Source organism: Megachile rotundata, chromosome 3 (genome assembly GCF_050947335.1).
Source record: "Megachile rotundata isolate GNS110a chromosome 3, iyMegRotu1, whole genome shotgun sequence".
NCBI lineage: Eukaryota > Metazoa > Arthropoda > Insecta > Hymenoptera > Megachilidae > Megachile > Megachile rotundata.
Genome location: NC_134985.1, coordinates 12,929,741 through 12,946,826, shown reverse-complemented (window position 1 = coordinate 12,946,826; position 17,086 = coordinate 12,929,741). Strand labels below are relative to the sequence as shown.

Below are 17,086 nucleotides of genomic sequence, written 5' to 3'. Positions count from 1 at the left end.
ACTTGACCGCCAAATACTTGACCGCCAGATACTTGACCGCCACATATTTTACTGTCACGGCAGAAATCAACATGAAATTGAAAATTTAGTGAATATTTTTGTACGTAGTGAAACATTAGATTCTCAATTTATTATTAAATGTATCATTCATTTGTAGATTAGCATCTCACATTATCAATACAACACGTCAGTATATAAAATTTTCTTTTTTATACTTTATTAATCATTCTATATTATAATACATAAAATTTAAAGCATCGAATGCGTCAAACATATGAACTTCTACATAATTTTAATAATGCACACTCTAAGATTTCTATTTGAAATGATAATAAACGAGTTGAATTTTATACTTATCACCTAGCACAATTTAAACACATATTTCCTACGAAACGTTTCATTTAATTCTCTCTCTTTGAATTATTCAAACACATAATGCATTTAAATTTCAACGACGTTATAAAACATTTTCTGACATAATTACTCAGTGAACAAGATACAGACATGAAGGAGAATTTATTTCAAAAGAGGCGGCACTTGAAAGATATTACATTAAAAGTATAAAAGGCATCTTTACTGTGGTTACGAAGTTACATGAAACATTCAATAAAATATAAATACTATTAGCGACGATTCAATAATAAGGCCTTCCATTTACAGGGAAGAGTTTTTTTTATCAAGCAACATAATTCGTTTGATTCTTTATCGCTGCTCCGACAGTGAGACTCCAACCTCGGCTTGGAGTTTTATCTCTAAATTCGTGCGGATAAGTCTTCGTTAAAGTTAATCCGTAAAAATTGCTAGGGCACAGGATATCAAACGTAACGAGCAGTTGCTTTTTAGGAACTCTTGATCCAACCTACGTTTTACTTTAGCTAATGCAGCAGCAACAACTAGCGTACACCGGCGAGTACCGCAGGCTTTTCTAGGGAAAATTACGATGTAGGGACATCACGTTTTGTCACTTGCTCACTTTTCTAATTTAGGGACTTCCGCATTTCAAACGAAGGATGCTTTATTTGCGAATTTTGGGATATATGATTTGGGTTTTTTCTCGAAATTTAGGGATTTGGGAATTTTGGAAAATTTGTGCATTTGCGAATTTGAAAAATTGGGATATTTAGAAGATTTTGGAACTTTTAAAATTTGGAAAATTAGGAATTTCAGTAATTTGACTATTTAGAAAATTTGAAAGTTCAGATCATTCAGGAATTTGAAAGCTGGGGAATTCGAAATTTGAGAATTTGGGGAAATTAGGAATTTAAGGGTTTATAAATTGGAAAATTAGAAAATGTGAAAAATAAGAAATTTCAAAACACAACACCTTGAAAACTTAAAAATTGAAAATTGAGAACTTGAAAACAGAAAAATTTGAAAACTAAGAACTTGAAAACATAAAAATTTGAAAATTAGAAACTTGAAAACTTAAAAATTGAAAATTAAAAAATTTGAAAATTGAAAGCTTGAGAACTTAAAAGTTAGCAAGTCTAAAAAATGATTAACAGTACAAATAAAATGGCCCAAAATCGAAGGCAAGTGGTGAAAAGAGTACTGTCCCTGTACTCACTGTTATTTAAGTAAAGCCTACATTGTACCCGAGTGTATGTACATGCAATGGGTTATAATGTATCTTTCCGGGTGCAGAGTTTAACAAATCACGTAGAAAATACATGCAAATCGTGTGATGTGTTAAAATGAAAGTTCTACGAAAGGCGTGCATCAGCTGGAAATAAAGAGCTGCCAACTGTGTGGAAGCAACAAAGTACTTTAGCCGTTTGAGTTTGCAGCATTCGGAGGAACATTGCACGTTTTACAACGAATTACAACGATGGAAGTGAAATATTCTTATTTAAATATTATAAAATAATTTTATTTTCATTGTTTTGTGGAGGAAATTTTGTGAACTTAGTGATTTGGGAATTTAATAGTGTTGGAAATTTTTTAATCTAAGGAATTGGAAATTTGAGGATTGACAGGTGAGAAATGAAATTGGTAATTGAAATTTTGAAATTAAAAATTAAAAAGTGATCATTGAGAATTGAAAGTTGAAAATTGAAATTGAGAATTGAAACTGAGAATTGAAAATTGAAAATTGAAAATTAAGAATTGAATATTGAGAATTGAAAGTTGAGAATTGAAAATGAGAATTGAAAATTAATAATTGAGAGTCGAAAGCTGAGAATTGAAAATTGAAAATTGAGAACTGAAAGTCGAGAATTGAAAATTGATAATTGAAAATTAATAATTGAATATTGAGAATTGAATACTGAGAATTGAACATTGAGAATTGAAACTTGAGAATTGAAAATGGGAATTGAAAATTAATAATTGAGAATTGAAAGCTGAGAATTGAAAATTGAAAATTAAGAATTGAAAGTGGAGAATTGAAAATTGAGAATTGAAGGTAAAGAATTGAAAATTAATAATTGAAAATTGACAATTGAGAATGGAAAGCTGAGAACTGAAAATTGAAAATTGAGAATTGAATATTGAAAATTGAAAATTGTGAATGGAGTATTGAGAATTGAAACTGAAAATTGACGATTGAGAATTGAGAATTGGAAATTCAAGGTTAAGAATTGTAACTGGACATTAAAATTGCGAATTGAAAATTGGAAATTTATGAATTTGTGAATTTCGAAAGAAGACAGTTGAAAAATCAAGGAATTTGAAATTAATAAAAATTGTATCATACCGTTTACAACTGCAAAGAAAAAAAGACGAACTGAAAAAAATCATAATCATAGATATAAAAGAAATATAAATTTTTAAATGATCTAATTTTACACTTCACGACAGTCTACATATATTAACTGACTTAAAACAAAACGAAACCTAATACAATCATGTTGAAAAGTCCATCTTCCATCGCTGTTTGTCAAAAGAAACTACATTTAGATACATTCAAACACTTGAGCGAAGAATTGAACTCACAATAGTCGTACACATTGCGAACTGTATTAAATTAACAATCTGTAGATAATTATTTTGTTAAGCTGTTTAAATTGAAGAAAATGTTCAGTTCAAAAAGTATTTCACTCGTTTTCTAGCACTTAACCCTTTGCACTTGAAGATAATTTGACTGTTTGCAAACAGCAATATTAAAACTTAATTAAAAAGTTAAATGAATTCTCTTGAAGTTATTTCTCTACTAATAATTTCCACTATTGTTTGTTTCACTATGTTTATACATCACACGTGTCATATTATAGAATCAGTTAAAAAATGCTTGTTTCAAATTATTGCATTAAATAAAATGGTGACTGAGTCACCTCTCGAGCGCAGAGGGTTAATCTTCATAAACAATAAAATTAAGAATGTTCATTCACATCACTAAGTAGATCACATAATTTTCATTCAATCGCTATAGTCCTACTTTCAACGTTCAAGCGGTAACTATGCTACATACATACGCTAAATGTACTCTAAGCAATCGTGTGCTGTCGAGATAAAATTTCGTACGTTTCCATCGGGTTTAAAATATCTCCTACGATTTCAGGAAGTTCTAAATTTCTCTAATTCCAGAAACCAAATAACCAGTATTTACAAGTAATCGTTAGTGTGGAATTTCAAGAAACTACCAACTAATCGACCGTCCCTCGTTTCATTTACGTTAACAAACTTCTTAAAAAAATCAAACATTTCCTTTCAAAAATCTTCATTTTAACAAAAATATCGTTTTCTATATTTCGTTCGTTGGCGTAAAAAATTTCGTTCGCTGGTCTCCGGAAAAATTGACGTAAATGAAAGCGGGACGTCTCGATACGACAATTCAGTTTCACATAGACAAGAAGATCGAAGAAGAAAGATAGAGAAAATAAAGAGGGTTTAATATTTCGTGGTGGCGATGAAAAAGTACCTCGGATGTGTTCTCCATGTGTTTCGCCACGTGTTCCGCCAGCTATGGACAAACATCTCGTGTACAGTAAGATCGCGATGACCTGACGCACATTTTAAACTCGCCTTCAACATCCTCCGATCTTCGTTCAACCTTGCCTTCAGGTCACTGCGATTTGCTTATCTATAGGGTGTCCCTTCTTATCAACCTCGATTTTAGCGTCAAATAAAATGTTTAGTACATTAATAAATACTAAGCAAATATTTTCATTTTTAATACGGTGTTGGAAGTGCTTATGTGAATTTATAATTTCACTGGAATTGAAATTTTTAATAAACTGGATTTCACATTTTTTTTATACTGGGATGTTTGAAACTGAGGATTTTTAAATTAAATTTCTAAATTCTTTATTATGCAAGCTCTTTAATTTTTAGCTTTCCTTTTCATTTTAAGAACTTTAACAATTCTTAACAAATTTCAGTATGAAAAGTTGGTAATCTATAAATTATAAATATTGAAATGCGTAAAATATCTTCAATAATAATATCAGTGAACGTATTAAGTAATATAAGCTTGATGGTATAACAAAGATGGTACAAGCAGATTTGAATTTTTTTTATATTAAAATGTTTGAAACTGAGAATTTAATTCAATAAAATTTCGAAATTTCAAAATTCTTTAATACGCAAGTTCTTCAATTTTTAGCTTTCCTTTTCATTTTAAAAACTTTAATGATTCTCAACAAATCTCAGTATGAAAAGTTGTTGATCCACAAATTATGAATATTGAAATGTGTAAAATATCTCCAATAATAATATCAGTAAACATATTAAGAAATATAAGCTTGATGGTACAAATTTAATGAAGTTTTAATTGGAACACCCTATACATAAAGAGTAATATGTTTTGCAGTTATTTCGATGCAAGGACGTCGACCGAATTCGCAGACGACGAACGAAACTGATAACGAAGATGACTAAACGATTATTAACAATTATAAAAATTGTCCAAATCTTGTATATTTACGTAATTTGTATAATAACCGTGCAATGTTAAACGTATTTAAACATTGAAGAGAAACTGTCCAATGAATCCGCAGCGTTTTCTCTTTTATTTATATTGAGTGGATAAAAAACACGATCGACGTCTTCAATAAAGCATAAAGCCAAACATAGCACATCCAGCTTCGCGAAACAGTGAATAAAATATAGTCATGTGTCGTATGATTGTGTGCTTTGATTTTGCATCATCGCGGTTTATCAGTGAATATTTTTATCTCCCGATATTTCCATTGTTAGGACGGTTCGTTTTACACGTTGTTTGCTTACCAATTTGTCCAATTGTTTGTACACCGCTGAGAAATATGGTACCCCGTTCGTACTGTAACAAAATTATTAAGTATTGTCTGCTAACGAATGTGAAACTTTTTATTTTGATTTTATTTCGTATTTGTGATGCATAAGCTTTTTTCTTTTTCTTTGTAGAATATTTTAATACGAGTGTTGTTCACTTGGACGTTGACTGATTGGACGCATCCCGATTCGACGCGTTCCAATTCGAAGCAGTACCGATTGGACGCATCCCGATTGGACGGCCCCGATTCGACGCGTTCCAATTCGACGCGGTACCGATTCCACGCGTTCCAACTCGAAGCGGTACCGATTCCACGCGTTCCAACTCGAAGCGGTACCGATTCCACGCGTTCCAATTCGAAGCGGTACCGATTCCACGCGTTCCAATTCGAAGCGGTACCGATTCCACGCGTTCTAATTCGACGCGTTCCAATTCGAAGCGGTACCGATTCCACGCGTTCCAATTCAAAGCGGTACCGATTCCACGCGTTCCAATTCGAAGCGGTACCGATTCCACGCGATCCAATTCGACGCGTTCCAATTCGAAGCGGTACCGATTCCACGCGATCCAATTCGACGCGTTCCAATTCGAAGCGGTACCGATTCCACGCGATCCAATTCGACGCGTTCCAATTCGAAGCGGTACCGATTCCACGCGATCCAATTCGACGCGTTCCAATTCGAAGCGGTACCGATTCGACGCGTTCCAATTCGAAGCGGTACCGATTCCACGCGTTCCAATTCGACGCGTTCCAATTCGAAGCGGTACCGATTCCACGCGTTCCAATTCGACGCGTTCCAATTCGAAGCGGTACCGATTCCACGCGTTCCAATTCGACGCGTTCCAATTCCAAACGGTACCGATTCCACGCGATCCAATTCGAAGCGGTACCGATTCGACGCGTTCCAATTCGAAGCGGTACCGATTCCACGCGTTCCTATTCGAAGCGGTACCGATTCCACGCGTTCCAATTCGAAGCGGTACCGATTCCACGCGATCCAATTCGACGCGTTCCAATTCGAAGCGGTACCGATTCCACGCGATCCAATTCGACGCGTTCCAATTCGAAGCGGTACCGATTCCACGCGTTCCTATTCGAAGCGGTACCGATTCGACGCGTTCCAATTCGAAGCGGTACCGATTCGACGCGTTCCAACTCGAAGCGGTACCGATTCCACGCGTTCCAATTCGAAGCGGTACCGATTCCACGCGTTCCTATTCGAAGCGGTACCGATTCGACGCGTTCCAAATCGAAGCTCTACCGATTGGACGCGTTCCGCTTCGAAGCAGTGCCGAATGGACCTAACCTACCCTAACCTAATCTAATCTAACAGCTTCGAATTGGAACGTATCCAATCGGTAGAGCTTCCAGTTAGAACGCTTCGAATTGGAACGCGTCGAATCGGGACGCGTCCAATCGGTCGACACCCCCTTTTAATACATATTCTACCTTCTTATGTTACTTGTATCGTATTTAATATTATACCGAGCTTTTCTTCTGTTTCTCTATAATATTTTAATTTGTTACTAATGTACTAATAATATTATTAGATAATTCAATGTCTACAGTAGTGTACAAATTTTTATTTAATTTTATTAAGGATGGAGGCTCTATTAAAATCAATTTAAATATTGAAAATAGTTATATTTTATTTACACGCTATTTCAAAGTTTCTTTTATTTAAATTAAGAAAAAATATTCCAATATTTTCTCTGAAACATCATGAGATAAATAAAAAGATCTTTTAATAAAAATCAGTTTAAATATCGAAGATACATTTATTTCACGTGTACTCTATTTCAAAGTATCTTTTATTTAAATTAAGAAATAATATTCCAATATTTTCTCTGAAAAGTCGTGAGACAAATAAAAAGATCTAATAACAATAAAATTAAATATAAAAATTACACGTATGGTTTTTTTAAATTAATAAAAAATATTCCACTATTTATCTCTGAAAAACCATCAGACATATAAAGAGATATTTTTAGAAAAATTAAATTAAATATTAATGATACATGTATTTTACGTACACTCTATTTCAAAGTATCCTCTATTACAGTTGACAAAAAATTTGTCAATGTCTTGTACTTTATCGTAAGAACCGTAAAATACTTACCTCTCAAAAAGGCTGTTATAGTAAGTGAGTCCTTGTTCCAGGTCTACAAGTAACGCAGTTACTAAGTTCGTAAAGTCTTGCAAGACTTTATCTGCATCCTGATCGGGTTCTTTATCGTAACACATTGTCTGCTGCCTTGTATCTTCGTACCTAAAGGAAACAGATATTGTCTGTTAAAAGTTTCATCGAGCTCGACGATATAAGATAAAATACGAAAATTACTGACCACTCGAGGGTTCCTTTTCTTAGGGCAGTTATTATTTCTCCGCGGATTTCCTTGTTGAAAGGACAACAGGTCCGGAAAGCTTTCATGCTTGATAGTAATCCTAAACATCTATAAAAATTGAGCATAGAATTCAATTATACTTGTTATTTAATTGGGATTCAATTTTAATTCGAAATTGTTTTGATTATTTTAGAAAGGTATTTTGGAGAGTTATAATTGTTTAAATGACTTTATTGCTTGATTTGAAATCTTTAGAATATTGTTTATGTGGGCTGAAATTAGGTTATGTCGACATATGAACAGAAATTATTATACTAGTTTTACAAAGTAAAAATTTGTTTATACATTTGATTTTGACATTATTTTTAATTGTTTGAATTGCATTTAAATCTTGATTAGTGGATTTGGGTTTTAATCTTAAATGTCTGATTTTAATATTAATTTTAATTATTTGATTTGGATTTTAATCCTAGTTATTTGATTTGGATTTTAATCTTAATTATTTGATTTGAATTTTAATCTTTATTATTTGATTTGGAATTTAATCTTAATTATTTGATTTGAATTTTAATCTTAATTATTTGATTTGGATTTTAATCTTAATTATTTGACTTTAATTTTAATCTTAATTATTTGATTTTAATTTTAATCCTAATTATTTGATTTGGAATTTAATCTTAATTATTTGATTTGAATTTTAATCTTAATTATTTGATTTGGATTTTAATCTTAATTATTTGATTTGGGTTTTAATCTTAATTATTTGATTCTAATTTTAATCTTAATTATTTGACTTTAATTTTAATCCTAAATATTTGATTTGGAATTTAATCTTAATTATTTGATCCTAATTTTAATCTTAATTATTTGACTTCAATTTTAGTATTAATTGTTTTGTTTTCACATATAAACATTATTATTTACAGACAAAAGATATTCATTAATATTAATTTTTAAGATCACCAATAATAAACAATCACTAAATAAATGAACACTAACAAACGAATTACTCAATAAATAACAAACAACAATAATATTAACTTCTTAAATTACCAGAGTAATATAACATACAAAATTATTACAATTATCCAATTAAAAAAAATCTAAAACAAGTTACTTTTTTAAATAACAATAATAATTATTAATAAATAAGCTCAAATCGATAAAAATTTCTTAAAAGGTGTACAATAATGTGTTATAGAAAGAAATCATTGAAGATGAAAATACTTTGTTCCGCCAATATCTAATTTTCAAACCCTTTATTCTTAGAAAAAGTACTCACTTAAGTAGATAATCCAGCTTGGAAATCGATGATCGATGTAATGGCGGAAAGAGTACTCGATGCTGACAGACTTTCTTCAATGTAACTTCGAGAAATTCATTAAAGGAATCAGCAAGGCACTGTTCCTCGTCTCTAGATAGAGTGTCTGTGTGCCATAGATTGTTTAATTCCTAGAAATTAAATTATTTTATCGTGTTTTAAAAATATTCGTGGATTATCTTGGATTCTCGGAGTTATCTCTGAGAATAACTAACAGACAATTTCGTAGTTAAAATTATAATAATAACTGGAAATTAATTTTTCTTCTATTTGTATTCTATTATTTGTTATAATTAATACTATTTGTTATAATTAATTATTGTAAGGTTATTTCTAAAAAAAGAAATGTTTCTTTATTAAGAAAAATTTTTGATTGTCGTTTATACAATCTTTGAAATATTTTAATTAAATGATCTTTTAGTTAGTAAAGTACAAAAAAGTGTAATTGTACATTTTTAAAATTAGTATTTAGTATTGTATTAAATATTTTGTTCATGACAGCATTTTAGTTAGGATGTGTTTAATTGTGTTGTACAATCACTTTCTTAATTATTAAACAAATTTTTTTTACATACAAAAAAGTGCAATTCTGTCTCACTGTTAGTTAAGCACCTTTATATTTAACAACTATCTATTTAAATTTACTAAATAGATATTTAAAAAATATTTAATACTTCTTTCTCGATCTTGTGTTACACAATTATTATAACATAAATGTATCTATAAACATATTGCGTAATTATTGTCATTTTTCAATTTAAAAACAGAAAATAGAAATTGAATGTTTATGTTTCTAAAGTAATTTCACATGTTCAGTTTAATCTGGTATAGAAATAATTTGATACGAAATAAAGATAACTGACAAAAAAGAAGTGTGCACCTAATATTTAACAGTAGTGTAATAAATGTACAGTAGCAGAATAAAAGGATTGAAAGAAACCTGAAGAAGGCGATGAAGAATCCTGGGATCACAAGTTGGTTGACGTGACGTTGCTACCCATTTAACTAATGCCTGTTGCAATTCTGTGACGTCACCTTGGACGGCGTGTTGATGAAGAATTGTTAGAGCCGTTTGTGGCAATTCTCCCGTGAAGTCTTCCTAAACGACGCAAAACGAAATTTACGATTCAAATAAAACAAGCTGAACTTCAACTCCTTCCATTATGGCGCTGTGATTTATAATCTGACTATGACAAATTTCGTGAATTCGCATTTAGAATATACAAGAAATTAGCACACCTACAAATTTGGGAGACATACAAATAAAAACAGAGTTACTCTAACTGCTTCGAAACCATAACTTTAAACATTTAAATATTTTAATACTTAAAATTTAAGGGTAAAAAATATTTAAATACTTAAACTTTGAGGATAAAAAATATTTAAATACTTAAACTTTAAGGGTAACAAATATTTTAATACTTGAACTTTAAGGGTAAAGAATATTTTAATACTTGAACTTTAAGGGTAAAAAATATTTAAATACTTAAACTTCAAGGGTAAAAAATATTTAAATACTTAAACTTTAAGGGTAAAAAATATTTAAATACAAAATACTTTAAGGGTAAAAAATATTTAAGTACTTAAACTTTAAGGGTAAAAAATATTTAAATACTTAAACTTTAAGGGTAACAAATATTTAATACTTAAACTTTAAGGGTAAAAAATATTTAAATACTTGAACTTTAAGGGTAAAGAATATTTTAACACTTAAACTTTAAGGGTAATAAATATTTAAATACTTAAACTTTAAGGGTAAAAAATATTTAAATACAAAATACTTTAAGTTCCAGTAAGACTTAAAATTATGTATACAATAAACACTTAAAAATTTCATATTTTTCATTTTTAAATCATATTGTTCCCAAATTTTCATATTGTCGTTTTTTCTGAATTTGACACGATGTAAAATTAAAATTTGACAAATTCTACAAAATTCTAAATTATTTAAATATGTTTCGATACCATGGAAATAAGTGACTCTGATATTTTGAAATCAGGGAATTCTAAACGAGTCACGATTTTTAAAAGCACTTTCCACGATAATAACCCATACCCCTTGTTTGTTCATTTCATGATTGAGAAAGACCGTGTACAGCCTTTTCTGTTGTCTCAGTTCCCCCCAATTGTCTTCTTCGGATGTACCCCTGTCTTCTCTCGTTGATAACCGCAGCTTTAATCTAATTCTACCTTGAATAGTGCTTCGTTGCGTTCTGGCTTCTAGTTTGTACCATCGATCGAGCCCGGTGCTAGGAATATCCTGAAAACAAAGATAGTTTCTTCATGCTTTATCGTTGCTAGATCTATCGAGATATTATAGAAACTTCTCATAACTAAAACACTACTAAAATAACTGTCCTATTAATTATTTATAATATTCGACATAATTATAACAGTCTAAAAATTCTTAGTTGCTATTTTAAAAATAACTGATCATTTATTCTGTAATTATCCCTTTGACAGTGGAACGAATGTGTTAACTTTGCTACGTCAATCTTATAAGGGTAATGTTTATGTATCTAGTTATATTTATAAATATTTATAAATTCGAGTTGTATTTATAAATTGTAGTGTAGTCGGAGTCTACTTATATTATTAATTTTAATCTAAACACATCATTAGCCACTGCAGAAATACACTACAGACTGCGATTCGATATGAAACCATCTCTGAAGGACAACTTGAAGGACAAATCAATTAAAATATGCTATAGTACCCTAAATTCATAGATCGTTACATTCCAATGTCCTCAAATTTATATGTCCATAAGTACTTAAATTCTCAAATCCCAAGATACCCAAATTGCAACATCCCCAAATCTTAAGCTTTCCAAATACCTATGTCCCAAAATCCTTGAATCCCCAAATCCCAAGCTTTCCAAACACCTATGTCTCAAAATCCTTGGATCCCCAAATCCCAAGCTTTCCAAATACCTATGTCCCAAAATCCTTGAATCCCTAAATCCCAAGCTTTCCAAATATCTATGTCCCAAAGTCCTTGGATCCCCAAATCCCAAGCTTTCCAAATACCTATGTCCCAAAATCCTTGGATCCCCAAATCCCAAGCTTCCCAAATACCTATGTCTCAAAATCCTTGAATCCCCAAATCCCAAGCTTCCCAAATACCTATGTCTCAAAATCCTTGAATCCCCAAATCCCAAGCTTTCCAAATACCTATGTCCCAAAATCCTTGAATCCCCAAATCCCAAGCTTTCCAAATACTTATGTCTCAAAATCCTTGGATCCCCAAATCCCAAGCTTTCCAAATACCTATGTCCCAAAATCCTTGAATCCCTAAATCCCAAGCTTTCCAAATATCTATGTCCCAAAGTCCTTGGATCCCCAAATCCCAAGCTTTCCAAATACCTATGTCCCAAAATCCTTGGATCCCCAAATCCCAAGCTTCCCAAATACCTATGTCTCAAAATCCTTGAATCCCCAAATCCCAAGCTTCCCAAATACCTATGTCTCAAAATCCTTGAATCCCCAAATCCCAAGCTTTCCAAATACCTATGTCCCAAAATCCTTGAATCCCCAAATCCCAAGCTTTCCAAATACCTATGTCCCAAAGTCCTTGAATCCCCAAATCCCAAGCTTTCCAAATACCTATGTCCCAAAATCCTTGAATCCCCAAATCCCAAGCTTTCCAAATACCTATGTCCCAAAATCCTTGAATCCCCAAATCCCAAGGTTTCCAAATACCTATGTCCCAAAATCCTTGGATCTCCAAATTCCTACGTCCCCAAATATTAATAAATCTTAATTTCTACACCCCAAAATTCCTAGATCCTCACATTTCAAAGTTCTCAAATTCCTACGTCCATAAATACCTAAATTCCCAAATTCCGAAATACCCAAATTGCAACATTCCCAAATTCCAAACTTCCTACAACAAGCTGTAAACATACTCTGAGTCGTTAATAACCCATGTTGACTATATATAAATAACTATATATAAATAAATGAACGATTGAATAAATGAGCGACTATATATAAATAAATGAAAAAAAAGTATCTGAAATAAATTAACAAGTCATAAAATTAAAATAAATATTTGGCAATGAATATTTTTCTTGATGTACCTGAAGAGGAATATTCACGCAGCCAAGAAAATCATCCTGACCCCCAGATCTGGCACTCTGAGCGATCTGCTTGAAGAAACGTCCGAGTCCTTTGACCCCACGCACTTCGTTCAACTTGCTAACCGCGTCAAACACCGAGGACTCGTCGTCGTGGTCCCTGAAACTATGTCTGTCAGGACAACGCAAACACTTCCGAGTGGAAAATACACGTATGTGAAAGCAGAAAAAAAGTGTTCCACAGCCACACCTGAACATGATTCACATATTTTGATAATACATATTAACAATGATGTCCAGTTAGCTACATCTCAAACGTTACAAAGAGTGAAACGTTACAATGAATAATTAATAGATTGTTTATGGATTTTATCAGAATAGAAAGGTAATAGGTTACATGATTTATGTTCATTTTGTAAATCTCGATATATGGTGAATGCGTAAACATCCACAGAGTAATTAATGAAGGAAGGGAAGTGAACGAGGATGTTGTTGGGTGTTGTTTTTAGACACCCCTGTGAATAATTTAGTATGTTTCAGAGGAAATATTGAGGAAGGGTTTGTCTGAAATTTGAAAGTTGTGGAAAAGAAAAGATGTGGAAAGTGTTTATACTTACTCTTGCTATACTTCATTTTTAGTGGAAGGTAGATGTTTTGTTATCAATAAGCTTTTTCGTTACTTTTATTTATTTTATGTTAGTCTTCTGAATCTTCAAATTTTTTGATTCTGACTTTCCTAATTTTTTCAAAAACTAAGTTTCAAAAATTTACAATTTCCTAAATTTTATAAATCTTCAATTTCCTAAATTTTACAAATTTTCAACTTCCTAATTTTTCCAAATCTTCAATTTCCTAAATTTTACAAATATTCAACTTCCTAAATTTTACAAATTTTCAACTTCCTAAATTTTACAAATATTCAACTTCCTAAATTTTCCAAATTTTCAACTTTTTAATTTTTCCAAATCTTCAACTTCCTAATTTTTCCAAATCTTCAACTTCCTAATTTTTCCAAATCTTCAACTTCCTAATTTTTCCAAATCTTCAATTTCCTAAATTTTCCAAATTTTCAACTTTCTAATTTTTCCAAATCTTCAACTTTCTAATTTTTCCAAATCTTCAACTTCCTAGTTTTTCCAAATCTTCAACTTCCTAAATTTTCCAAATTTTCGACTTCCTAAATTTTTCAAATATTCTACATTTTTATAATGTTTCAAACGTTCAAGCTCTCTAATCCTCAAATTCCACGATAAATCTTTAAACTGATTTAATTATTTACCTACATCTGACCGTTTCACTGATGCAATCTCCCCAAATTACTCACTGATTATATTTTTAAAAATATGAAAGTCCCTAAGGACTTAGGTTTGTCACACGAGTGTTGAAAATGTCAGACCAAAATCTATAAAATCATCAGTATAAAAAAGGTATAATCATATACAAGGTGAAGTGGGGTAAGTGCAGACTGGTTTTTGTAAAGTTGGTATTTAAACGCAAGTATTTTCAGTCTGCTATGTAAATACTTAACGCTGTCGATATCGAACGCTTTGCACAATTACTACTATTTAATTAATATTAACTAGGACCTTAATTTTCCTTGTACATTTTGATTTTGATAGGAAATTGTTTAAAATGTCAACTACTCTGCACTTTCCCCGAAAATGGGCTAAGAGCGTAACTTGAAGTTAAATACTTTGAAACTTTATTTCATGTGCAATGGGGCAAGAGCAGAATTATTAAGAAATCTGCTATAAAATGCTTTTTACTGCATTATGCAAGTACTCTATACAGCAAACAAGTACTCTTAGCTGAAATATAAAAGGGGATATAGTGAAACAAAACAAGGAAACAAACATACTAAATGAAGAAATTTCGCTCATATTGTAATAAAAATAGCCTGTATATGCACTTGTCCCGTTTACGAACTTACCCCACTTCACCTTACACTAAAAAAATTTCAACCAACGATTTTTGACGCTCGTGTGTTCCCTCGGTTCCGAATTCGATAAAAAATCGCAACACGTGAAACAGCCCGTATATTAGAACCGATGCACAGATAACAGACATATCAAACGACACCACTCACCATATGTCCAGGTGCAGAATGTCCGTGTTGATGTCGTCGATGTCGCTGCAATGTAGAAACAGAGAAACGTTATGAACCGCGTGCTGTCGCGTTGCGTCGGTTTGATTTAATTCCGCCTAACGCGTTTCCGATTGCGTGTCAACTAGAATGTGAAACTAGTTCCACGGAACACTTGTGGCTGCTTACAAACGAAACTTCTCGTTCCATCGTGGGCTCAGAGTGTGCGGCTTCACGCTGGTCGCGCGTATAAACTTCGCCGGAACCGCGCCGCTTAAGGATTCACGGTGCTCGCGTCTGCTCGTGTGCTCTTTGCGCTTGAACGACAATCTGAAACTGATTTTGAGCAATTAAGATAACAAGCTGATGGAAGCTTCTACTACTGAGCGGTTCGTTGCTATTCTGATGGTATGTGGTTTATAAAGCTCTTTGTCCACGGAGATTGATAGTGTGTTTAAGATGAGTGTTTAACGTTAAAACTACCGAAGTCAAATTGACCGAAAGATTCATAGATTAACTTATAAAGTTTGTTGAGGTTTTCTCGAAACTTATATTGATTTTTATCAAGACCAAATTCTATCGTTTGCTTCTTTATTTCCGAGTTTTTGGGCTGAGTTTTTAATTTGAAAATTAAGTATACGTTTTAGGTAGGTTTGCGTAACCTATAGGTAGGTTTAGTGTTAAAGAGAGCATGGAATGAAAGAAAAGAAAGTGTAATGCGTAAGGTAGTGTGTAATAAGTCAACAATTTGTGGTAATTAACCTCTAGTCATATTTTGACGAGTCTGACATATGACGCACTTCAAACGTGATGTATTACTCAAGTTTTTAATGCACTTCAATTTGGTATTCGAGTCCAATTATAATTTGCATAGTCAAGGTTCGCCGAATGCAAAACTAACATAATATTGCAACTTTCTTTGTTTGTTTTGATATTGTAGCTTTGGTTAGTTAGTTCTGACTGACACATCTAACAAATAAATCATAAGGCAAGGGTAAAGCAGTAATAATTGGGCTCCGTGGATGGAGGGTCGAAGGTCGCCGTAACTGATCGGCGTCAGCTCTGCGCGCGATCAGTTACGGTGAGCCGTCAATGTTTTCAGGGAATAACCGTTGAACACAGAGAATTATTACAATCACACATCGTGTTACGATCGTTATTGATATAACTTCAGACCACATATTTGTGTGTTGCTTTATATTATAGCGAGTCACAAACAAAATTGATGACCAGGAACAGTTTTTCAATGATAATCGAAGATTATACCAATTTAACAAATCAATGGACTGACAAAAATCTGAAATTCTTAAATTCTCAGGTCTTTAATTCACAGAATACCAAATTGTCAAATTCTCAAGTTTTTATTTCACAGATTGGCAAATTTTTTAATTCTTAAGTCTTTATTTTGGAGATTGTTAAATTGTGAAATTATCAAGTTATAAAACTATCAAATTATCAAATTGACACATTGTCAAATTATCAAGTTGCCAGATTATCAAATTGCTAAATTGTCAAATTATTAGATATTCAAAGTCACAGATTGTTAAATTGTGAAATTATCACGTTATAAAACTATCAAATTATCAAATTGACACATTGTCAAATTATCAAGTTGCCAAATTACCAAATTGCTAAATTGTCAAATTATTAGATCTTCAAAGTCACAGATGGTTAAATTGTGAAATTATCAAGTTATCAAACTATCAAATTATCAAATTGACACATTGTTAAATTATCAAGTTGCCAAATTACCAAATTGCTAGATTGTCAAATTATTAGATCTTCAAAGTCACAGATTGTTAAATTGTGAAATTATCAAATTATAAAATTTTCAAATCGTCAAATTGTTAAATTATTACATCTGCAAAGTCACAGATGATCAAGTTGTCAAGTCGTCAAATCTTCAAATTGTCAAATCGCCAAATTGTCAAATTGTCAAATTGCCAAATTGTTAAATCCTCAAATCGTCAAATCATCAATTTGTCAAACTCTTAAATTTCTATTTCCTCAAATCCCGAAATTCACAAACTTGCAAATATCCAAATATCCACATTTCCAAACTCCCAA

At 31.9% G+C, this 17,086-nt stretch overlaps 1 protein-coding gene across 7 annotated transcripts in view; it reads right to left on the bottom strand.

Annotated features, from left to right (window-relative positions):
- Positions 1 to 17,086, bottom strand: part of unc-13-4A (BAI1 associated protein 3) — a 152,981-nt gene that overhangs the window by 13,995 nt on the left and 121,900 nt on the right. For 2 of the 7 annotated variants that reach the window (XM_076529352.1, XM_076529354.1), the window contains exons 8-18: positions 15,209 to 15,355; positions 15,023 to 15,067; positions 12,940 to 13,102; positions 10,915 to 11,118; positions 9,799 to 9,957; positions 8,820 to 8,989; positions 7,538 to 7,645; positions 7,312 to 7,461; positions 5,167 to 5,218; positions 3,860 to 3,901; positions 2,935 to 2,955 (exon numbers count right to left, since the gene is read on the bottom strand). In XM_076529352.1, the coding sequence (XP_076385467.1) occupies positions 2,935 to 2,955; positions 3,860 to 3,901; positions 5,167 to 5,218; positions 7,312 to 7,461; positions 7,538 to 7,645; positions 8,820 to 8,989; positions 9,799 to 9,957; positions 10,915 to 11,118; positions 12,940 to 13,102; positions 15,023 to 15,067; positions 15,209 to 15,355 (1,261 nt within the window). The remainder of the gene's footprint in view (positions 1 to 2,934; positions 2,956 to 3,859; positions 3,902 to 5,166; positions 5,219 to 7,311; positions 7,462 to 7,537; positions 7,646 to 8,819; positions 8,990 to 9,798; positions 9,958 to 10,914; positions 11,119 to 12,939; positions 13,103 to 15,022; positions 15,068 to 15,208; positions 15,356 to 17,086) is intronic. The other 5 variants (XM_076529356.1, XM_076529357.1, XM_076529353.1 and 2 more) reach the window with 4 other exon arrangements.